Source organism: Gadus macrocephalus, chromosome 5 (genome assembly GCF_031168955.1).
Source record: "Gadus macrocephalus chromosome 5, ASM3116895v1".
Classification (NCBI taxonomy): Eukaryota; Metazoa; Chordata; class Actinopteri; order Gadiformes; family Gadidae; genus Gadus; species Gadus macrocephalus.
Genome location: NC_082386.1, coordinates 22115271 through 22138787, shown reverse-complemented (window position 1 = coordinate 22138787; position 23517 = coordinate 22115271). Strand labels below are relative to the sequence as shown.

Sequence of the window (23517 nt, the reverse complement as noted above, 5' to 3'; positions counted from 1 at the left end):
TCTGTTTTCAAATACAATTGGATGCATCATTCACATTCCATCGTATGCCCATGCCAAATTTCCAGCCTATATCTGCAATTAAAATTGGATGCATTTGTTTGATGCAGTCTTTCTGAACGGCGGGCTCTCTCTGACGCAGGCTGGGCCTTACAGCGGTACACACGGTAGTTGGGCTTTGACACAGTATGCTTTAGAAACATGGTTGGTGATTGTTTCGATATGTAAACTTCCAGTAAACCAGTGTTTAAGGCATACCAATGCCATATTAACATACCAACCAAGCTCACCATACCTCCACGTATGGAAGACTTCTAGTTCTCAATATATAGGCAAGGCAAGGCAATTTATTTAATATAGCGCATTTCATACTCCAGGTAGACACAATGTGCTTTACACAGCTAAGGCATTACCTCAAATAGAAGTACACAAGTAAGAAACATATCACACGTATAAAACATATCACCGTAATAGTACAAGTAGAAAACATATCGCAATAGTAGTGATAAAAAGAGAAAAAGTAGAGATTAAAACAATGAATAAAATAAATTAAAAACAGGAAAATGCCATGGAGAAGAGGGTGGTCTTCAATTGGGTTTTAAAATTGGCAATGGTTGGAGCATTCTTAACGTGATCAGGGAGTTTGTTCCAAATCTGGACTGCATGGTAGCTGAAAGCAGCTTCACCCTGTTTGGTACGAGTATATGGTAAGCATAATACCTGGCTTTTCTGTGGCCTGAGAGGGATGTAAAATGTAAACATGTCAGATATATATGTTGGCCGCATCCCATGTAATGCTTTAAAAACCAGTAGCAGTACTTTAAAATGTATTCTAAAATAAACTGGCAGCCAATGCAAGGACTTCAGTATAGAGGTGATATGCTCTCTTTTGCTGGTCTTTGTTAGCACTCGTGCTGCAGCATTTTGAACTAATTGAAGTTGTTTAATGGTCTTTTTTGGGAGTCCTGTGAAGAGACGGTTGCAGTAGTCTAGCCGGCTTGAAATAAAAGCATGGACAAGCTTTATATAGTCTAACCCTAACCCTATACAGTCTAGTAAATCCATGTAGCGTAGTGGTAATGCCCCCACTCATGACCATGGGGTTGGGGGTTAGGGTTAGGGTTACCTAACCCTAGGGTTAGGGGTTAGGTTAGGGTTACCTAACCCTAACCCTAAATCCATGTAGCGTAGTGGTAATGCCCCCACTCATGACCATGAGGTCGCTGGTTCAAGTCGAACCTTGAACAACCATTCTCTGGGACATGGCAAGACATCAAATAATGTTGACTATCATGTAACCTGATGCCACCATACCCGCAGTGGCGTAAATGTTCTGGCGTAAATGTCCCCCGCTCTGAAGTCCTGTCGAGGGGCACAAAATAAACATATCGCCATGATGTTACGCTACTGCATACTCGTCATACTGTACGACCCCTTCATGGTTGCATGGAACTATATTTGTTATAATGCTTTTCCAATTTGTTTACATAATTAGCCTGGGGCTAGCTTGTATGATTTTTGCCCCTCTTTTTTGCAGTGCAAGAAAGAGAATGTCAGTGATAGTGCGCACGCCCTCGGGCCAGATCCGGCTGTACTGCAAAGGCGCCGTGAGTACAAACAATCAAAGCCTTTTCCCTCTTCAGGTAGCATTTCACTGTTCTTATTTGTATCTTGTAGGTCTGTGCAATATGCACAAAGTCTTCTATCACAACGTGGAACATCTCATATCTCGATAACGGTTTATATCACGATAGAGCATGTTTTACATAAATTCTATGTAGAACATTTCTATCCAAAATAATCACATACCTCAAGACTACTATTTTATAATCCTATTAATAATATAAAATGAAAGTCACAAAAGTAAAGTAAAATTGCGATAGATATACTGTATACATATCACATCGAACAGCCCTACAGTCTTGAGAATCAGATGTGATTTCTGAAGATATGAATATGCATATGTCTGGTTGTTCTTCTAGGATTCTGTGATCTACGAGAGGCTGTTACATACCTCCAAGCACAGAGAGGTCACCCTGGAGCACCTCCAACTCTTTGCCACAGAGGGTAGGCTGTTAACCCTGACCCTAAACCTGACCCTGACCCTAACACTAAACCTCACCCTAAACCTCACCCTAACCCTAAACCTGACCCTAACCCTAACCCTAGCCCTAATAAGCTTTATCCATCTACACATTATTTTTTAAATCCCCCCTCTTCTATTGTTTACAATCTTACATATTTTCACACCTAATAATATAGATGTTCTTATTTTTGTTGAACCTTTATTTGATGTCATTGTGATCACAGTTTGGTCTGCCCCCCCCCCCCCCCCCCCAGGGCTGAGGACCCTGTGCTACGCCGTCGTTGACATCTCGGACGCCGCCTACGGGGCGTGGAGCGAGGGCCACCGGCGAGCTGCCAGCGCCCTCACAGACCGCCTCCTGAGGCTGGAGGAGAGCTACCAGCTCATCGAGAGGGTCAGTGACCCCCCAACACTAACCCTAACACTAACCCCAACACTAACCCCAACCCCAACACCAACCCTAACACTAACCCCAACACTAACCCCAATACTAACCCCAACACTAACCCCAACACTAACCCTAACACTAACCCTAACCCCACTGAGGCTGGAGGAGAGCTACCAGCTCATCGAGAGGGTCAGTGACCCCCCAACACTAACCCTAACACTAACCCCAACACTAACCCCAACCCCAACCCCAACACCAACACTAACCCCAACACTAACCCCAACACTAACCCCAACACTAACCCCAACACTAACCCTAACACTAACCCCAACACTAACCCCAACACTAACCCCAACACTAACCCTAACACTAACCCCAACACTAACCCCAACACTAACCCCAACACTAACCCTAACACTAACCCCAACACTAACCCCAACACTAACCCCAACACTAACCCCAACACTAACCCCAACACTAACCCCAACACTAACCCCAACACTAACCCCAACACTAACCCCAACACTAACCCCAACACTAACCCCAACACTAACCCCAACACTAACCCTAACACTAACCCTAACACTAACCCCAACACTAACCCCAACACTAACCCCAACACTAACCCCACCAACACTAACCCCACCAACACTAACCCAACACTAACCCCAACACTAACCCAACACTAACCCCACCAACACTAACCCCAACACTAACCCCAACACTAACCCAACACTAACCCCAACACTAACCCCAACACTAACCCCAACACTAACCCCACCAACACTAACCCCAACAACACTAACCCCAACACTAACCCTAACACTAACCCCAACACTAACCCTAACACTAACCCCAACACTAACCCTAACACTAACCCCAACACTAACCCCAACACTAACCCCAACACTAACCCCAACACTAACCCCAACACTAACCCCAACACTAACCCCAACACTAACCCCAACACTAACCCTAACACTAACCCTAACACTAACCCCAACACTAACCCCAACACTAACCCCAACACTAACCCAACACTAACCCCACCAACACTAACCCCAACACTAACCCCAACACTAACCCCAACACTAACCCCAACACTAACCCCAACACTAACCCCAACACTAACCCCAACACTAACCCCAACACTAACCCCAACACTAACCCCAACACTAACCCCAACACTAACCCCAACACTAACCCCAACACTAACCCTAACACTAACCCTAACACTAACCCTAACACTAACCCCAACCCCAACACCAACCCCAACACTAACCCCAACACTAACCCCAACACTAACCCTAACACTAACCCCAACACTAACCCCAACACTAACCCTAACACTAACCCCAACACTAACCCTAACACTAACCCTAACCCCACTGAGGCTGGAGGAGAGCTACCAGCTCATCGAGAGGGTCAGTGACCCCCCAACACTAACCCTAACACTAACCCCAACACTAACCCCAACCCCAACACCAACCCTAACACTAACCCCAACACTAACCCCAACACTAACCCCAACACTAACCCTAACACTAACCCCAACACTAACCCTAACACTAACCCCAACACTAACCCCAACCCCAACACTAACCCCAACACTAACCCCAACACTAACCCCAACACTAACCCCAACACTAACCCCAACACTAACCCCAACCCTAACACTAACCCTAACCCCACTGAGGCTGGAGGAGAGCTACCAGCTCATCGAGAGGGTCAGTGACCCCCCAACACTAACCCTAACACTAACCCCAACACTAACCCCAACCCCAACCCCAACACTAACCCTCACTTCACCCTCACCATAACCCTCACCCTCAACTCACCATAACCCTCACCCTCACCCTCCCCCTCACCTCACCCTCACCTCACCATAACCCTCACCCTCACCCCCCCTCACCTCCCCCTCCCCCCCACCCTCACCCTCACCCTACCTCTCAAACCTCCTGACAATTCTTCTGACTTCACGGCCGACATGTTTGTCGTATTCTTACAAATCCCAATCTGATGGTGATGGTGGGTTATGTGTGTGTGAGTCTATGGGCCCTATTTTAACGGTCTGAAACGCAAGTGGGAAGCGCAAAGCGCAAGTAGCTTTGTGGGCGGTTCTACGGCGCTATCGCTATTTTACAGGCGGATAAATGACACTTGCGTCGCGGCGCAAGTGTCAAAAGGGTTGGTCTGAAGCAGCCTAGTTACCCGTAGGTGTGGTTTGGGCGTAACGTCCAACAAACCAATGAGAGTGCCAGCTCCCATCCCCTTTAAGAGCCATGAGCGCATTTGAATCGGACGAGTTGATATTTTGACAGCGCGTCTGCAGTCTCCGATGAGACAGATGCACATGAATTTCAAACTGCAAATCGCTGTTTATTGCCAAATAATATGGCCTAATTCACACATGGAATAAGGGGTTTTCTTCCACAACTTCAGAAATACTGAGTCCTCAAATAAATTTCGGCAAAGAAAACGTATATGATATAACATGATATGCGGCAACTGTGGTTCTATTTAATGATATACGCAATACATTATAAACATTGTTTCTTATCAGTATTGTATGCTATCCTAATATGCATGTGTCCCCGCGGTAATAGACATTGCCATTTATTGTATTATGCGTTACGTGTTTAGTTTGCATGTGTTTAAATAGAGCACACACGCGCGCCCGCATTCATTCATTCTTTTTAACACTCACTCACGGTAAAACAATGTTTTTCACGATCAAATACTCATCAATCCTAAAAGTTATGGGCATGTAGGCCTACACGATGTCTCTGTCAAGAAAATATGTGTTTGCTGTACGGTGTTTGCAGATGCATTGATTTAAAAGTACAACTTATTACCGCTGCATCAGCTGTTCTTTCCCAAATAATTTACCAAGAATGTGCAGCTAGGTAGATGGGAGAAGCAAAGTGTATGCGCGAGGTGCACAAGCAATCCGTATGCATCGCATGCGCATGTATGCATGCGCCCTTAAAATAGCATCTGAACAACGCGCCACTGACTTTAAACCAGGTATTTCCTGGTCAGTAGCGCAATGGTATTCAGAAACAGCAAAATACCGTTTGCGCCAGAACACGCCTCCTCCTTCCGCCGAACCGCCCCTTGGGGCGCATGATCAATCCCTAATTTACCGGCGAGTGGCGGTGGTGGGAAAAGAACGCTCTGCGCCAGTTGTAAACTAGCAACGACACATGCACCAGTGACTAAGTCACTTGCGCCGGATGCAAGATAGGGCCCTGTGTGTGTGTGTGTGTGTGTGTGTGTGTGTGTGTGTGTGTGTGTGTGTGTGTGTGTGTGTGTGTGTGTGTGTGTGTGTGTGTGTGTGTGTGTGTGTGTGTGTGTGTGTGTGTGTGTGTGTGTGATGGTGGGTGATGTGTGTGTGAGTCTATGTGTGTGTATTTGTGTGTGAGTGTATGTGTCTGTAATGGTGGGTTATGTGTGTGTGAGTCTATGTGTGTGTGTGTGTGTGTGTGTGTGTGATGGTGGGGTGTGTGTGTGTGTGTGTGTGTGTGTGTGTGTGTGTGTGTGTGTGTGTGTGTGTGTGTGTGTGTGTGTGTGTGTGTGTGTGTGTGTGTGTGTGTGTGTGTGTGTGTCGGCAGCCCTCGGTTGTATCCCCAGTGGAGATCTGTTTGGCTCCTCACAGAGATCAGCGTTGTGCTGTGGTTCTGTCTCAACAGGACCTCCAGCTGCTGGGGGCCACGGCCATCGAGGACCGGCTGCAGGACGGGGTGGTGGAGACCATCGAGACACTGCTCAAGGCCCACATCAACATCTGGATCCTGACCGGAGACAAGCAGGAGACGGCCGTCAATATAGGTCCACACAGGTCCATTACTAACCTGACTCTAACCCTAACCCTACAGGCCCAGCCTGTTGCGTGTACAGGTCCACTCAGGTCATTGCTCTACACGCCACCCTGTTGAGAACAAGCCTCTCTCGTCTGCACCTGTGGGTTGAAGAACCCAACACGGTCTCAGAGAAGGAGACGTTTGTCCTCTAAACACATAGAATATATGACCCTAATTGGGTTAGGTATTACATTCTTACTTTTATTTTGGCATTGGCCACCTCTACTCGTCAATTTGAGACTGCAACACGGTGTCATTGTGTGAGGGACAGCCACTATGTTGTTCTTCACATTGCTCTGTTGTGCGTTGTTCTTCATATTGCTCTGTTGTGCGTTGTTCTTCATATTGCTCTGTTGTGCGTTGTTCTTCATATAGCTCTGTTGTGTGTTGTTCTTCGCATTGCTCTGTTGTGCCTTGTTCTTCATATTGTTCTGTTGTGCGCAGTTCTTCTGTTCTGTTGTGCGCAGTTCTTCTGTTCCGTTGTGCGTTGTTCTTCACGTTGCTCTGTTGTGTGTTGTTCTTCACGTTGCTCTGTTGTGTGTTGTTCTTCACGTTGCTCTGTTGTGCGTTGTTCTTCACATTGCTCTGTTGTGCGCAGTTCTTCTGTTCTGTTGTGCGCAGTTCTTCTGTTCTGTTGTGCGTTCCTTCCAGTCCTTTTGCGTCACTGAGGCCGCCATCTTGTCTCCTTGACCCTGGCCTCTCCAGGTCATTCCTGTGGTCTGCTGAAGGAGACCACCGCCCTCCTGATAGTGAACGGGGACACCCTGGATGTGAGTCAAAATCACAGCATCCCCGTTTGTGGAAACCTTGTCATTTAAATATTTTGACCAGGTGATTTACGTTACACGCAACCTGTGTGTGTGTGTGTGTGTGTGTGTGTGTGTGTGTGTGTGTGTGTGTGTGTGTGTGTGTGTGTGTGTGTGTGTGTGTGTGTGTGTGTGTGTGTGTGTGTGTGTGTGTGTGTGTGTGTGTAGGCCACGCGAGACGCCCTAACCCAGCACTGTGGTTCGGGGGCGGGGCTCCGCGGGGGGCGGGCGCTGGTGATTGACGGCCGCACACTGGACCACGCCCTCAGCGCGGCGAGCCGCCGGGCCTTCCTCGACCTGGCGCTGTCCTGCTCCGTGGTCATCTGCTGCAGGTAGGTCTCTCCCCCGGGATGGGCTGGCTTCAGTGTCAATCAAAACCTTCTCCAAGTAGGCGGTTCTAGACCCAGTTCATGGTGTGCCCCAGACACTGACTTCATCTAATATTGAACTGGTGTCTCATAGTGAACTGGTTTCTAATAGTGAACTGGTGTCTCATAGTGAACTGGTGTCTAATGGTGTACTGGTGTCTCACAGTGAACTGGTTTCTAATAGTGTACTGGTGTACTGGTGTCTCACAGTGAACTGGTTTCTAATAGTGAACTGGTGTACTGGTGTCTCATAGTGAACTGGTGTCTAATGGTGAACTGGTGTCTAATGGTGAACTGGTGTCTCATAGTGAACTGGTGTCTCATAGTGAACTGGTGTCTCACAGTGAACTGGTGTCTAATAGTGAACTGGTGTCTAATGGTGAACTGGTGTCTCATAGTGAACTGGTGTCTCACGGTGAACTGGTGTCTCATAGTGAACTGGTTTCTAATGGTGTACTAGTGTCTAATGGTGAACTGGTGTCTCATAGTGAACTGGTGTCTCATAGTGAACTGGTGTCTCACAGTGAACTGGTGTCTCATAGTGAACTGGTGTCTCATAGTGAACTGGTGTCTCACAGTGAACTGGTGTCTAATGGTGAACTGGTGTCTCATAGTGAACTGGTGTCTGTGAGTGAACTGGTGTCTCATAGTGAACTGGTGTCTGTGAGTGAACTGGTGTCTCTGAGTGAACTGGTGTCTCATAGTGAACTGGTGTCTCACAGTGAACTAGTGTCTCATAGTGAACTGGTGTCTCATAGTGAACTGGTGTCTCACAGTGAACTGGTGTCTCACAGTGAACTGGTGTCTCACAGTGAACTGGTGTCTCACAGTGAACTGGTGTCTAATGGTGAACTGGTGTCTCATAGTGAACTGGTGTCTAATGGTGAACTGGTGTCTCATAGTGAACTGGTGTCTGTGAGTGAACTGGTGTCTCATAGTGAACTGGTGTCTAATGGTGAACTGGTGTCTCATAGTGAACTGGTGTCTCATAGTGAACTGGTGTCTGTGAACGAACTGGTGTCTCACAGTGAACTGGTGTCTCATAGTGAACTGGTGTCTCATAGTGAACTGGTGTCTCATAGTGAACTGGTGTCTCATAGTGAACTGGTGTCTCATAGTGAACTGGTGTCTCATAGTGAACTGGTGTCTCATAGTGAACTGGTGTCTCACAGTGAACTGGTGTCTCATAGTGAACTGGTGTCTCATAGTGAACTGGTGTCTCATAGTGAACTGGTGTCTCACAGTGAACTGGTGTCTCATAGTGTACTGGTGTCTAATAGTGAACTGGTGTCTCACGGTGAACTGGTGTCTAATGGTGTACTGGTGTCTAATGGTGAACTGGTGTCTCATAGTGAACTGGTGTCTCATAGTGAACTGGTGTCTCATAGTGAACTGGTGTCTCATAGTGAACTGGTGTCTCACAGTGAACTGGTGTCTCATAGTGAACTGGTGTCTAATGGTGAACTGGTGTCTCATAGTGAACTGGTGTCTCACAGTGAACTGGTGTCTAATGGTGAACTGGTGTCTAATGGTGAACTGGTGTCTCATAGTGAACTGGTGTCTCATGGTGAACTGGTGTCTCATAGTGAACTGGTGTCTGTGAGTGAACTGGTGTCTCATAGTGAACTGGTGTCTCATAGTGAACTGGTGTCTAATGGTGAACTGGTGTCTCATAGTGAACTGGTGTCTCATAGTGAACTGGTGTCTCATAGTGAACTGGTGTCTGTGAACGAACTGGTGTCTCACAGTGAACTGGTGTCTCATAGTGAACTGGTGTCTCATAGTGAACTGGTGTCTCATAGTGAACTGGTGTCTCATAGTGAACTGGTGTCTCACAGTGAACTGGTGTCTCACAGTGAACTGGTGTCTAATAGTGAACTGGTGTCTAATGGTGAACTGGTGTCTAATGGTGAACTGGTGTCTCATAGTGAACTGGTGTCTGTGAGTGAACTGGTGTCTCATAGTGAACTGGTGTCTCATAGTGAACTGGTGTCTAATGGTGAACTGGTGTCTCATAGTGAACTGGTGTCTGTGAACGAACTGGTGTCTCACAGTGAACTGGTGTCTCACAGTGAACTGGTGTCTCACAGTGAACTGGTGTCTCATAGTGAACTGGTGTCTCATAGTGAACTGGTGTCTCATAGTGAACTGGTGTCTCACAGTGAACTGGTGTCTCACAGTGAACTGGTGTCTCATAGTGAACTGGTGTCTCATAGTGAACTGGTGTCTCACAGTGAACTGGTGTCTCATAGTGTACTGGTGTCTAATAGTGAACTGGTGTCTCACGGTGAACTGGTGTCTAATGGTGTACTGGTGTCTCATAGTGTACTGGTGTCTCATAGTGAACTGGTGTCTCATAGTGTACTTGTGTCTCATAGTGAACTGGTGTCTAATGGTGTACTGGTGTCTAATGGTGTACTGGTGTCTCATAGTGAACTGGTGTCTCATAGTGAACTGGTGTCTCATAGTGAACTGGTGTCTGTGAGTGAACTGGTGTCTCATAGTGTACTGGTGTCTAATGGTGTACTGGTGTCTCATATAGGGCTGCAACAACGAATCGATAAAATCGATACAAATCGATGACTAAATGAGTTGGCAACGAATTTGGTCGTCTGGTCGAATTTGGTCGTGGATTAATAAGTTACTCATAGGCGCAGCACTGTTTACAGCCAGCCGCCGACAGGTTGGTTAACGGTTCATGCACGGCCACAGCGAGCTGTGTGAGCGACCACAGCTTGTATTTTGGTCGATTCATCGATGAATCGAAAAAATAATCGACAGATTAATCGATTATTAAAATAATCTTTAGTTGCAGCCCTAGTCTCATAGTGAACTGGTGTCTCATAGTGAACTGGTGTCTCATAGTGAACTGGTGTCTGTGAGTGAACTGGTGTCTCACAGTGAACTGGTTTCTAATGGTGAACTGGTGTCTCACAGTGAACTGGTGTCTCACAGTGAACTGGTTTCTAATGGTGTACTGGTGTCTAATGGTGTACTGGTGTCTCATAGTGAACTGGTGTCTCACAGTGAACTGGTGTCTCACGGTGAACTGGTTTCTAACGGTGTACTGGTGTCTAACGGTGTACTGGTGTCTGTACTGGTGTCTAACGGTGTACTGGTGTCTAACAGTGAACTGGTGTCTCATAGTGAACTGGTGTCTCACAGTGAACTGGTGTCTCACAGTGAACTGGTGTCTCACAGTGAACTGGTGTCTAATGGTGTACTGGTGTCTAATAGTGAACTGGTGTCTAATAGTTACTGCTTTAATAGTGTACTGGTGTCTAATAGTTACTGCTTAATAGTGTACTGGTGTCTAATAGATAGACCAGTGCTCCTTCTCGTAGTGAGTGAGTGTGAGGATTCATATGTCAGCAGAATTGTGAAAGGCCGGACAATGGGAAATAGAAGTGGTAGAGTGTGACTGTCTGTCCTCAAAGATACAAAGGATTATTTATTTTAAAGGACAGCGTGGTGAGTAGTCCAGTGGCTTTGTGGCTCCTAAGGAGCCATCATTGAGAATCCCGGTTCCTTAAGGAAGCATGGGTTTTAGTTGAAGAACTCATATAAATCTCTAAATGAGTTAGTCTAATACAAGATATTACACCCATCGCGTTTGATTCCTACGATTCTGCCAGATAATCCAATATCAGCGAATCATTTTAAGACTGATAGCCAACAATAGAGTGGCGAAGTCACGCCCCTTCCGGTAGAGCCCATGGGACCTATGAGATCGAAAAATATGAATGGGTTTCAATGGAGAGAAACCCATTCACAGGGGGTCACAGACGGTTGGATGGTGAGGGGGTTACAGACGGTTGGCTGTGAGGGGGTTACAGACTGTTGGCTGTGAGGGGGTTACAGACTGTTGGATGGTGAGGGGGTTACAGACGGTTGGCTGTGAGGGGGTTACAGATGGTTGGCTGTGAGGGGGTTACAGACTGTTGGCTGTGAGGGGGTTACAGACTGTTGGATGGTGAGGGGGTTACAGACGGTTGGCTGTGAGGGGGTTACAGACGGTTGGATGGTGGGGGGGTTACAGATGGTTGGATGGTGGGGGGGTTACAGATGGTTGGATGGTGAGGGGGTTACAGACTGTTGGCTGTGAGGGGGTTACAGACTGTTGGCTGTGAGGGGGTTACAGATGGTTGGCTGTGAGGGGGTTACAGACTGTTGGCTGTGAGGGGGTTACAGATGGTTGGCTGTGAGGGGGTTACAGACGGTTGGCTGTGAGGGGGTTACAGACTGTTGGATGGTGGGGGGGTTACAGACTGTTGGCTGTGAGGGGGTTACAGACTGTTGGATGGTGAGGGGGTTACAGACTGTTGGCTGTGAGGGGGTTACAGACGGTTGGCTGTGAGGGGGTTACAGACGGTTGGCTGTGAGGGGGTTACAGACGGTTGGCTGTGAGGGGGTTACAGACGGTTGGATGGTGAGGGGGTTACATACGGTTGGCTGTGAGGGGGTTACAGACGGTTGGCTGTGAGGGGGTTACAGACAGTTGGATGGTGAGGGGGTTACAGACGGTTGGATGGTGGGGGGGTTACAGACGGTTGGATGGTGGGGGGGTTACAGACAGTTGGATGGTGAGGGGGTTACAGACGGTTGGATGGTGGGGGGGTTACAGACGGTTGGATGGTGAGGGGGTTACAGACGGTTGGATGGTGGGGGGGTTACAGACGGTTGGATGGTGGGGGGGTTGCAGACGGTTGGCTGTGAGGGGGTTACAGACGGTTGGCTGTGAGGGGGTTACAGACGGTTGGCTGTGAGGGGGTTACAGACGGTTGGCTGAGAGGGGGTTACAGACCGTTGGCTGTGAGGGGGTTACAGACCGTTGGGTTAGGGTCAGGGGAGGGGGTTACAGACGATTGGCTGACCTGGGTTAGGGTTAGGGGTTACAGACGATTGGCTGACCTGGGTTAGGGTCAGGGGAGGGGGTTACAGACGGTTGGCTGACCTGGGTTAGGGTTAGGGTCAGGGGAGGGGGTTACAGACGGTTGGCTGACCTGGGTTAGGGTTAGGGGGTTACAGACGGTTGGCTGACCTGGGTTAGGGTCAGGGGGTTACAGACGGTTGGCTGACCTGGGTTAGGGTTAGGGGAGGGGGTTACAGACGGTTGGCTGACCTGGGTTAGGGTTAGGGGTTACAGACGGTTGGCTGACCTGGGTTAGGGTTAGGGGGTTACAGACGATTGGCTGACCTGGGTTAGGGTTAGGGTCAGGGGAGGGGGTTACAGACGATTGGCTGACCTGGGTTAGGGTCAGGGGAGGGGGTTACAGACGGTTGGCTGACCTGGGTTAGGGTTAGGGTCAGGGGAGGGGGTTACAGACGGTTGGCTGACCTGGGTTAGGGTTAGGGGTTACAGACGGTTGGCTGACCTGGGTTAGGGTTAGGGGGTTACAGACGGTTGGCTGACCTGGGTTAGGGTCAGGGGAGGGGGTTACAGACGGTTGGCTGACCTGGGTTAGGGTTAGGGGTTACAGACGGTTGGCTGACCTGGGTTAGGGTTAGGGGGTTACAGACGGTTGGCTGACCTGGGTTAGGGTTAGGGGTTACAGACGGTTGGCTGACCTGGGTTAGGGTTAGGGGTTACAGACGGTTGGCTGACCTGGGTTAGGGTTAGGGGGTTACAGACGATTGGCTGACCTGGGTTAGGGTTAGGGGGTTACAGACGATTGGCTGACCTGGGTTAGGGTTAGGGGTTACAGACGGTTGGCTGACCTGGGTTAGGGTCAGGGGAGGGGGTTACAGACGGTTGGCTGACCTGGGTTAGGGTCAGGGGAGGGGGTTACAGACGGTTGGCTGACCTGGGTTAGGGTCAGGGGAGGGGGTTACAGACGGTTGGCTGACCTGGGTTAGGGTCAGGGGAGGGGGTTACAGACGGTTGGCTGACCTGGGTTAGGGTTAGGGGGTTACAGACGGTTGGCTGACCTGGGTTAGGGTTAGGGTCAGGGGAGGGGGTTACAGACGGTTGGCTGACCTGGGTTAGGGTTAGGGGGTTACAGACGGTTGGCTGACCTGGGTTAGGGTTAGGGGGTTACAGACGGTTGGCTGACCTGGGTTAGGGTTAGGGGAGGGGGAGGGGGTTACAGACGGTTGGCTGACCTGGGTTAGGGTCAGGGGGTTACAGACGGTTGGCTGACCTGGGTTAGGGTTAGGGGGTTACAGACGGTTGGCTGACCTGGGTTAGGGTCAGGGGGTTACAGACGGTTGGCTGACCTGGGTTAGGGTTAGGGTCAGGGGAGGGGGTTACAGACGGTTGGCTGACCTGGGTTAGGGTTAGGGTTAGGGGGTTACAGACGATTGGCTGACCTGGGTTAGGGTTAGGGGGTTACAGACGGTTGGCTGACCTGGGTTAGGGTTAGGGTCAGGGGAGGGGGTTACAGACGGTTGGCTGACCTGGGTTAGGGTCAGGGGAGGGGGTTACAGACCGTTGGGTTAGGGTCAGGGGAGGGGGTTACAGACGGTTGGCTGACCTGGGTTAGGGTTAGGGTCAGGGGAGGGGGTTACAGACGGTTGGCTGACGTGGGTTAGGGTTAGGGGAGGGGGAGGGGGTTACAGACGGTTGGCTGACGTGGGTGGGGTCCCAGGGTGTCTCCTCTGCAGAAGTCTCAGGTGGTGGAGCTGGTGAAGACGGAGGTGAAGGCCATCACGCTGGCAGTGGGCGACGGCGCCAACGACGTGGGCATGATCCAGACGGCCCACGTGGGGGTGGGCATCTCGGGCCACGAGGGGCTGCAGGCGGCCAACTCCTCGGACTACTCCATCGCCCAGGTAACACTGGGTTTCTATATTCTACATGTATGCACTGGGAAGGAGATGCTTTTAATCTCATCTGTGTATAGTGACAATAAAAAGCTTTCTATTCTATTCTTCTAACCCGCCCCAAATCCTTAGAGGTTGAAACGTTCTGTTTTTGCTAGAATATTATCGGAGACAAAGGCCATAAAGCCCATGAAAATGCTTGTACCATATTCTTTTGTCTTAAAACACTTAGCCTTTCCTTTCCAATGCATTGTGTGGTTGCTTTAGGTCCATCCCTTCTCTAATGTTTGTTGACCATTGTCTTCCAGTTCAAGTTCCTGCGGAACCTGCTGCTGGTGCACGGAGCATGGAGCTACAACCGAGTGGCCAAATGCATCCTGTACTGCTTCTACAAGAACATCGTCCTCTACATCATCGAGGTTAGGGTTAGGGTAGAGGACATCGCCCTCTACGCCATCGAGGTTAGGGTTAGGGTAGAGGACATTGCCCTCTACGTCATCGAGGTTAGGGTTAGGGTTAGGGTAGAGGACATCGTCCTCTACATCATCGAGGTTAGGGTTAGGGTAGAGGACATCGCCCTCTACGCCATCGAGGTTAGGGTTAGGGTTAGGGTAGAGGACATCACCCTCTACGCCATCGAGGTTAGGGTTAGGGTAGAGGACATCGCCCTCTACGTCATCGAGGTTAGGGTTAGGGTTAGGGTAGAGGACATCGCCCTCTACGCCATCGAGGTTAGGGTTAGGGTAGAGGACATCGCCCTCTACGTCATCGAGGTTAGGGTTAGGGTTAGGGTAGAGGACATCGCCCTCTACGTCATCGAGGTTAGGGTTAGGGTTAGGGTAGAGGACATCGCCCTCTACACCATCGAGGTTAGGGTTAGGGTTAGGGTAGAGGACATCACCCTCTACACCATCGAGGTTAGGGTTAGGGTTAGGGTAGAGGACATCGCCCTCTACACCATCGAGGTTAGGGTTAGGGTAGAGGACATCGCCCTCTACACCATCGAGGTTAGGGTTAGGGTTAGGGTAGAGGACATCGCCCTCTACACCATCGAGGTTAGGGTTAGGGTAGAGGACATCGCCCTCTACGCCATCGAGGTTAGGGTTAGGGTAGAGAACATCCTCCTCTACATCATCGAGGTTAGGGTTAGGGTTAGGGTAGAGAACATCCTCCTCTACATCATCGAGGTTAGGGTTAGGGTAGAGGACATCGCCCTCTACGTCATCGAGGTTAGGGTTAGGGTTAGGGTAGAGGACATCGCCCTCTACACCATCGAGGTTAGGGTTAGGGTAGAGAACATCCTCCTCTACATCATCGAGGTTAGGGTTAGGGTAGAGGACATTGCCCTCTACGTCATCGAGGTTAGGGTTAGGGTTAGGGTAGAGGACATCGCCCTCTACACCATCGAGGTTAGGGTTAGGGTAGAGAACATCGTCCTCTACGTCATCGAGGTTAGGGTTAGGGTAGAGGACATCGCCCTCTACGTCATCGAGGTTAGGGTTAGGGTTAGGGTAGAGGACATCGCCCTCTACATCATCGAGGTTAGGGTTAGGGTTAGGGTAGAGGACATCGCCCTCTACATCATCGAGGTTAGGGTTAGGGTTAGGGTAGAGGACATCGCCCTCTACGTCATCGAGGTTAGGGTTAGGGTAGAGAACATCCTCCTCTACGTCATCGAGGTTAGGGTTAGGGTTAGGGTAGAGAACATCCTCCTCTACATCATCGAGGTTAGGGTTAGGGTAGAGGACATCGCCCTCTACGTCATCGAGGTTAGGGTTAGGGTAGAGAACATCCTCCTCTACGTCATCGAGGTTAGGGTTAGGGTTAGGGTAGAGAACATCCTCCTCTACATCATCGAGGTTAGGGTTAGGGTAGAGAACATCGTCCTCTACGTCATCGAGGTTAGGGTTAGGGTTAGGGTAGAGGACATCGCCCTCTACACCATCGAGGTTAGGGTTAGGGTTAGGGTAGAGGACATCGCCCTCTACACCATCGAGGTTAGGGTTAGGGTAGAGGACATCGCCCTCTACACCATCGAGGTTAGGGTTAGGGTTAGGGTAGAGGACATCGCCCTCTACACCATCGAGGTTAGGGTTAGGGTAGAGAACATCGCCCTCTACGTCATCGAGGTTAGGGTTAGGGTTAGGGTAGAGGACATCGCCCTCTACGTCATCGAGGTTAGGGTTAGGGTTAGGGTAGAGGACATCGCCCTCTACACCATCGAGGTTAGGGTTAGGGTTAGGGTAGAGGACATCGCCCTCTACACCATCGAGGTTAGGGTTAGGGTTAGGGTAGAGAACATCGCCCTCTACGTCATCGAGGTTAGGGTTAGGGTTAGGGTAGAGGACATCGCCCTCTACATCATCGAGGTTAGGGTTAGGGTTAGGGTAGAGGACATCGCCCTCTACACCATCGAGGTTAGGGTAGAGAACATCACCCTCTACACCATCGAGGTTACCCTCACCCTCTTCGTTACACAAGCTGACGTGATGAAGCTTCTGTCTGCTCTCATGATGCTCCTCATTCTGTTCCTCAGATCTGGTTTGCCCTTGTCAACGGGTTCTCAGGTCAGATCCTATTTGAGAGGTGGTGTATCGGACTGTACAATGTGGTAAGCCATCATTTCATCATTTTTTTAACTGGAAAATATTAGAGGCTCCTCAGCCAAATAGTTTGAACATTGGTCGAGAGAAAGGCGTCAGCAGGGGGGGGGGCCCTGTCCCATGGTCATCCAACACCTCAGAGGGTTAGGGTAGACCGGAGACCACTCAGACAGACATCCCTCTGTAGTCAATGACATCAGTCTATTTCTCAGGTCCTTTTGATAATCAGTATATGTCTAAGTAAGGTTAACTTTAAGCATAAAGTATACAAGAATATAAGGTAAATATTGTTACAATGGAGCCAAATGTTAAACACTGTATCGATGTTACCAGGCCTTCCCTAGCCTGCATTCAAATGAACCCCCGGAGCCTACGTATAAATGGCCCCTAACAGAGACATCTGTTACCCCCTGTGGTTTCTCCTATCGTATGGTCTTAGAATGTTTATTCTGTAGGCTTCCACTTAGAAGTTTAATTTAACTAATCCATACCCCGGTTAAAATCAGACACTTCCAGCTTTATGATTGTGACTATCACAGAAATACCACAGACAAATAAAGTGGAACTGTTAACCACTACAAATGCCTATTTTACTGTTTAAATTAATATTGCTTTCAGAGAACTCATCTCTTAAACACATGTGGTAAGTCATGGTGATTAAAGATCAGGTTAATAAACAAGGGATGAATGGATTTCAATCTAAGACCTCACTTCATATAACTAATGTATGATATGTAACTTCATGTAACTATAATGTTTAATATGTAACCCCTTTGTACGTAATGAATGAATGCTAATGGTGAACGGAAAGGGCCTGTAGTCTAGAGCAGTGTGATTGGTCAAGGAAGTCACAGATGTTGGGGTTACCTCAGAGATCCCGGGGTTGGATGGGCCAGTTCTTTGCAAACCCATTCAGATGCTGCTGTTACTCTGTGCAGTGACAATAACGCCTTGATCATTCAATCCTAGTCCTTCTCAACCTCTCGCATTTAGTCCGAGTATTAGACCGTGGGTGTTCTCCATGACACCAGCCTTTATTCACACGGTGAATTAATGTCTTCATCTTTGTTTAACTCTATTCATGCCACAGATATTTACTGCCATGCCGCCGCTAGCGATGGGTATATTTGAGCGCTGCTGCCAGAAGGAGACCATGCTGAAGTACCCGGAGCTCTACAGGACGTCTCAGGAGGCTCAGGGATTCAATGCAAAGGTTTAAATCAGAGGGAATGTGGAGGTCAAATGGACCTCTTGGCCATGAAGCTTGTACCAAACCCATAATGCCAAAAAGTACTGTTTTCAGTATGTTATATTTTAAACAATACAAAAATAAATGTGTTCTAAGCAATGATTAGATGAGTTGACCTTCTCTTGTGCAGGTGTTCTGGTTCCACTGTCTGAACGGCCTGCTCCATTCTGCTGTGCTGTTCTGGCTCCCCCTGCTGGCGTTCAGACACGGTACACTCAGCCATCGGTTAACACCAGAGGCTTCCTATCGTGCAGTGCTACTGGAACTTTTAGTCATTCATTCACTTTATTCATTCTCCATTGAAACAGTAGTAAATATCTCTGTCATATCATTCAGACACGGTGTCGTAAGACCCTAACCCTAACCCTCCATTGAAACAGTAGTTAGGGTTAGGGTTAACCCTAGGGTTAGGGTTAGGGTTAACCCTAACCCTGACCCTAACTACTGTTATATCATTCAGACACGGTGTCCTGGAATGGGAGGACTACCGACTACCTACTGCTAGGAAACATGGTTTACACGGTGAGTTTAAGAACGCCTGACCGATGACCGTTCATTGTCTCTCTCTAACCCCACTCTCTGCAGTGTGTCTGAACTCTCTCTCTCTCTCTCTCTCTCTCTCTCTCTCTCTCTCTCTCTCTCTCTCTCTCTCTCTCTCTCTCTCTCTCTCTCTCTCTCTCTCTCTCTCTCTCTCTCTCTCTCTCTCTCTCTCCTCTCTCTCTTCTCTCTCTCTCGCTCTCTCTCTTCCCCCCCCCACTCTCTGCAGTGTGTCTGAACTCTCTCTCTCTCTCTCTCTCTCTCCTCTCTCTCTCTCTCTCTCTCTCTCTCTCTCTCTCTGCAGTGTGTCTGAACTCTCTCTCTCTCCCCCACTCTCTGCAGTGTGCCTGAACTCTCTCTCTCTCCCCCACTCTCTGCAGTGTGCCTGAACTCTCTCTCTCTCCCCACTCTCTGCAGTGTGCCTGAACTCTCTCTCTCTCTCTCTCTCTCTCTTCTCTCTCTCTCTCTCTCTCTCTCTCCTCTCTCTCTCTCTCTCTTCCCCCCCCACTCTCTGCAGTGTGCCTGAACTCTCTCTCTCTCCCCCACTCTCTGCAGTGTGCCTGAACTCTCTCTCTCTCTCTCTCTCTCTCTCTTCCCCCCCCCACTCTCTGCAGTGTGCCTGAACTCTCTCTCTCTCCCCCACTCTCTGCAGTGTGCCTGAACTCTCTCTCTCTCCCCCACTCCCTGCAGTGTGTCTGAACTCTCTCTCTCTCTCTCTCTCTCTCTCTCTCTTCTCTCTCTCTCTCTCTCTCTCTCTCTCTCTCTCTCTCTCTCTCTTCCCCCCCCCACTCTCTGCAGTGTGCCTGAACTCTCTCTCTCTCCCCCACTCTCTGCAGTGTGCCCTGAACTCTCTCTCTCTCTCTCTCTCTCTCTCTCTCTCTCTCTCTCTCTCTCTCTCTCTCTCTCTCTCTCTCTCTCTTCCCCCCCCCACTCTCTGCAGTGTGCCTGAACTCTCTCTCTCTCCCCCACTCTCTGCAGTGTGCCTGAACTCTCTCTCTCTCCCCCACTCTCTGCAGTGTGCCTGAACTCTCTCTCTCTCCCCCACTCCCTGCAGTGTGTCTGAACTCTCTCTCTCTCCCCCACTCCCTGCAGTGTGTCTGAACTCTCTCTCCTCTCTCTCTCTCTCTCTCTCTCTCTCTCTCTCTCTCTCTCTCTCTCTCTCTCTCTCTCTCTCTCTCTCTCTCTGCAGTGTGTCTGAACTCTCTCTCTCTCTCCCCCACTCTCTGCAGTGTGTCTGAACTCTCTCTCTCTCCCCCACTCTCTGCAGTGTGTCTGAACTCTCTCTCTCTCCCCCACTCCCTGCAGTGTGTCGTGGTCACGGTGTGTCTCAAGGCGGGCTTGGAGACGTCGTCGTGGACTGTGGTGTGTTCTGCTTTAAGCCGTCCCCTTCTGTTTCCTTAATATTGCCAAAATGTATAATTTGGAGAAATTATTATCATTAGTCATTATCATAAGGGTTTGATTTTAGGATTGACAATAGTATGTGCTACCGTCATCTTTAGTTTCACACATTTTCACATATTTCACATATTTAGTTTCTAGAGGCTCTTTAAAATATTCACAAAATGTGAATCACCATTAAAAATGACATTTTTACACCAATTTAGTATATTACTAACAATATTGGATTATATATATGTATCCCATTCTTATTACCAGCTTAAATCATATATCAAAGATCTATTTTCTTGACTGATAGTTGGTCGGACTCCGTGAGTGATGGACTTCAGGTGGGCTGAAGGCTAGCCCTAGCCCTAGCCCTAGCCCTAGCCCTAGCCCTAGCCCTAACCCTTCTCTCTGTAGTTCAGCCACGTGGCCCTGTGGGGCAGCATCGCCCTGTGGCTGCTCTTCTTCTGGCTCTATTCCAACCTGTGGCCCTCCATCCCTTTGGCCCAGGACATGCCCGGCGAGGTACGCCTAACCCTAACATTAACCCTAACCCTAAACCCTGACCTTAGCCCGGCGAGGTACGCCTAACGCTAACATTAACCTTAATCCTAGCCTGGAGAGGTACTTCCAAACCTCACAACACACATTCATCTATAAAAAAAGGGAACTGTTTATGTTTGGACCCTTTTGCTCCTCTTCCATGTAAAGGCATAATGTATGTGGTGTCTGTGGTGCTCCAGGCTGAGATGATGTACACCTCAGGGGTCTTCTGGATGGCCCTGCTCCTGGTTCCGGTCACCGCCCTCCTGCTGGACGTGGTCCTCACAGTGTGAGCCTCTCTCCCCCTCTCTGGGACACCTTGGGTCATCTCCATACACCTGTCATGGATAAACAATGTGGACCTAAATAGCTAAACATACACTTTATGGATTTATACTCTTAACAACTCTCCATTCTTAACTAAATCAGCATTAAAGGGTGAAAAAAATCTGGTTGGACGTTATGGTTAAAAGATAGTATAGTACTTATGGTATAGTGTATTTAGTATGGTACAGTTCAGCATTACAACTACAATAAACTGCTCAGGACGACAATGAAGGCGAAAACGACTCTTGGTTGGAAGCAGTGTGGAATGTTGGCACTGACAGTTTTGGTTTCACATTACAAAGGAAGATAAGAGTGAATATTATTGATCTGTTCCTCTCCCAGAGTGAGGAGGTCTGTGTGGACGTCTCTGTCTGATGATGTAAGGCAGCTGGAGGCCAGCCGCCAGGACCCAGCAACTGTGGTACAAAACAGAAGGTGTGTGTGTGTGTGTGTGTGTGTGTGTGTGTGTGTGTGTGTGTGTGTGTGTGTGTGTGTGTGTGTGTGTGTGTGTGTGTGTGTGTGTGTGTGTGTGTGTGTGTGTGTGCTGTTATTTACTTCCTGTTCCAGTCCTGGCCAGGCCATTATAATCGTTGTACCTGAGTCACTGCAGTTCAAGAACATGGCCTTAAAACTTGGTCTGTCCAATGGGCACTTATGGCCAATCCTTCTATCATCAAGCTGTGTCAGTATGGGATCTACTGATTTTCCCGCCATAAGAAAAGCTTTGAGTACTGACGTGGTCTACAAACCCCCATGTGTCACCATGTGTGATAAGAATTTGGTAAAATGTCACAGCCAGCGTGGGATAAGGTTATCGACACATATGCTGCTTAACCTGTTTGGTCAGCAATTGTTCAGCGGAAACAAACGTCCAAAACAAATGACCAAAGTACCAGTGGAGGATCACACGGCTAAGAGCAGTTTGGTGTGTTGGTAACATCTAGCTCATGTGTCGTCGTCCCCCAGCCTCTCGGAAAGAGCGCAGCTCCTGCGGAACGTGTTTGGGCGAGCGACAGAGCCCTCCTACAGCGAGAACTCCCAGCAGCAAAACCTTTTGCGTGAGTTGGACCAGCATCCTACGTTTAGTCTGCAGAACAATCCGACACCATTTACAATCCGCCACCTTGTATTATTAACGTGTGACGGGCTACCAAGCTCATCTCCTGCCATGCAACTCTTGTTTCTCCCGCCACTCCGTCCACTAAAAGGCATGCAAGGGGTGACCTTGTCATCCCGGTCTAAAGGTCAGTCAGGTGGTTGCATAGTTGATGACGTCATGTGTTCAAATATTTACTAAGGGGATGTAGACCCCCCCCCCGTTTGTTTGGACAAAAAAAGAACAGTCCGTAGAGTCGTCTGTCTAGTCTGTGATCTTCTTCTGAGTTTCGTCTCCCCCCGAGGTGTGTTAGCCCCCCTCCCTCCACCCTATAAAACCGGGATTCCCCACCGGGGTTAGGGTACCGGGGTTAGGGTACCGGGGTTAGGGTTGGGGTACCCAGGTGACCCTAGGGTTAGGGTTAGGGTACCGGGGTTAGGGTTAGGGTACCGGGGTTAGGGTTGGGGTACGAGGTGACCCTAGGGTTAGGCTCGGGGTACCGGGGTTAGGGTTGGGGTACGAGGTGACCCTAGGGTTAGGGTACCGGGGTTAGGGTTAGGGTACCGGGGTTAGGGTTAGGGTACCGGGGTTAGGGTTGGGGTACCAGGTGACCCTAGGGTTAGGGTCGGGGTACCGGGGTTAGGGTTGGGGTACGAGGTGACCCTAGGGTTAGGGTTAGGGTACCGGGGTTAGGGTTAGGGTACCGGGGTTGGGGTACCAGGTGACCCTAGGGTTAGGGTCGGGGTACCGGGGTTAGGGTTGGGGTACGAGTTGACCCTAGGGTTAGGGTCGGGGTACCGGGGTTAGGGTTGGGGTACGAGGTGACCCTAGGGTTAGGGTACCGGGGTTAGGGTTGGGGTACCGGGGTTAGGGTTGGGGTACCCGGGTGACGTTAGGGTTAGGGTACCGGGGTTAGGGTTGGGGTACGAGGTGACCCTAGGGTTAGGGTTAGGGTACCGGGGTTAGGGTTGGGGTACCGGGGTTAGGGTTGGGGTACCCGGGTGACGTTAGGGTTAGGGTACCGGGGTTAGGGTTGGGGTATGAGGTGACCCTAGGGTTAGGGTACCGGGGTTAGGGTTGGGGTAACGGGGTTAGGGTTGGGGTACCGGGGTTAGGGTTAGGGTTGGGGTACCCGGGTGACCCTAGGGTTAGGGTACCGGGGTTAGGGTTGGGGTACCGGGGATAAGTTTAGGGTTGGGGTACACGTGTGACCCTAGGAGTAAATCAGCAGCTTCCATGGGGTACCTGTCAAGAATTAGATTTTGCTTTGTTATACCCATAAACAAAATATATGATGTAAAGATTAACATTTGTTTAATTTGAATTGATTGTTTGCAGATCAATAAAGTATTCCCCAGCTTCTTCCATTTTACACGTCGAGGCCACTACAATATTGATATTGATACGAGTATATATACTAGTTTATATTTATAAAAGGAGGATCCTGGTTCAAAGGAAAGTTTTTGTTGTTTAGTGTCCACTGAATCTGTTCTGACGGGATATGGG

The 23517-nt window shown here is 49.3% G+C and overlaps 1 protein-coding gene across 2 annotated transcripts in view; it reads left to right on the top strand.

Annotated features, from left to right (window-relative positions):
* LOC132458328 (phospholipid-transporting ATPase IA-like) overlaps positions 1-23517 on the top strand; it is a 36325-nt gene that overhangs the window by 12089 nt on the left and 719 nt on the right. Inside the window, exons 16-33 of one of the 2 annotated variants that reach the window (XM_060052925.1) lie at positions 1535-1604; positions 1980-2064; positions 2338-2477; positions 6164-6302; positions 7040-7104; positions 7309-7472; positions 14096-14279; positions 14579-14689; positions 16807-16881; positions 17964-18086; positions 18253-18331; positions 18583-18644; positions 19965-20021; positions 20463-20570; positions 20789-20877; positions 21258-21350; positions 21882-21973; positions 22124-22159. In XM_060052925.1, the coding sequence (XP_059908908.1) occupies positions 1535-1604; positions 1980-2064; positions 2338-2477; positions 6164-6302; positions 7040-7104; positions 7309-7472; positions 14096-14279; positions 14579-14689; positions 16807-16881; positions 17964-18086; positions 18253-18331; positions 18583-18644; positions 19965-20021; positions 20463-20570; positions 20789-20877; positions 21258-21350; positions 21882-21973; positions 22124-22159 (1772 nt within the window). The remainder of the gene's footprint in view (positions 1-1534; positions 1605-1979; positions 2065-2337; positions 2478-6163; positions 6303-7039; positions 7105-7308; positions 7473-14095; positions 14280-14578; positions 14690-16806; positions 16882-17963; positions 18087-18252; positions 18332-18582; positions 18645-19964; positions 20022-20462; positions 20571-20788; positions 20878-21257; positions 21351-21881; positions 21974-22123; positions 22160-23517) is intronic. The other variant, XM_060052926.1, reaches the window with a different exon arrangement.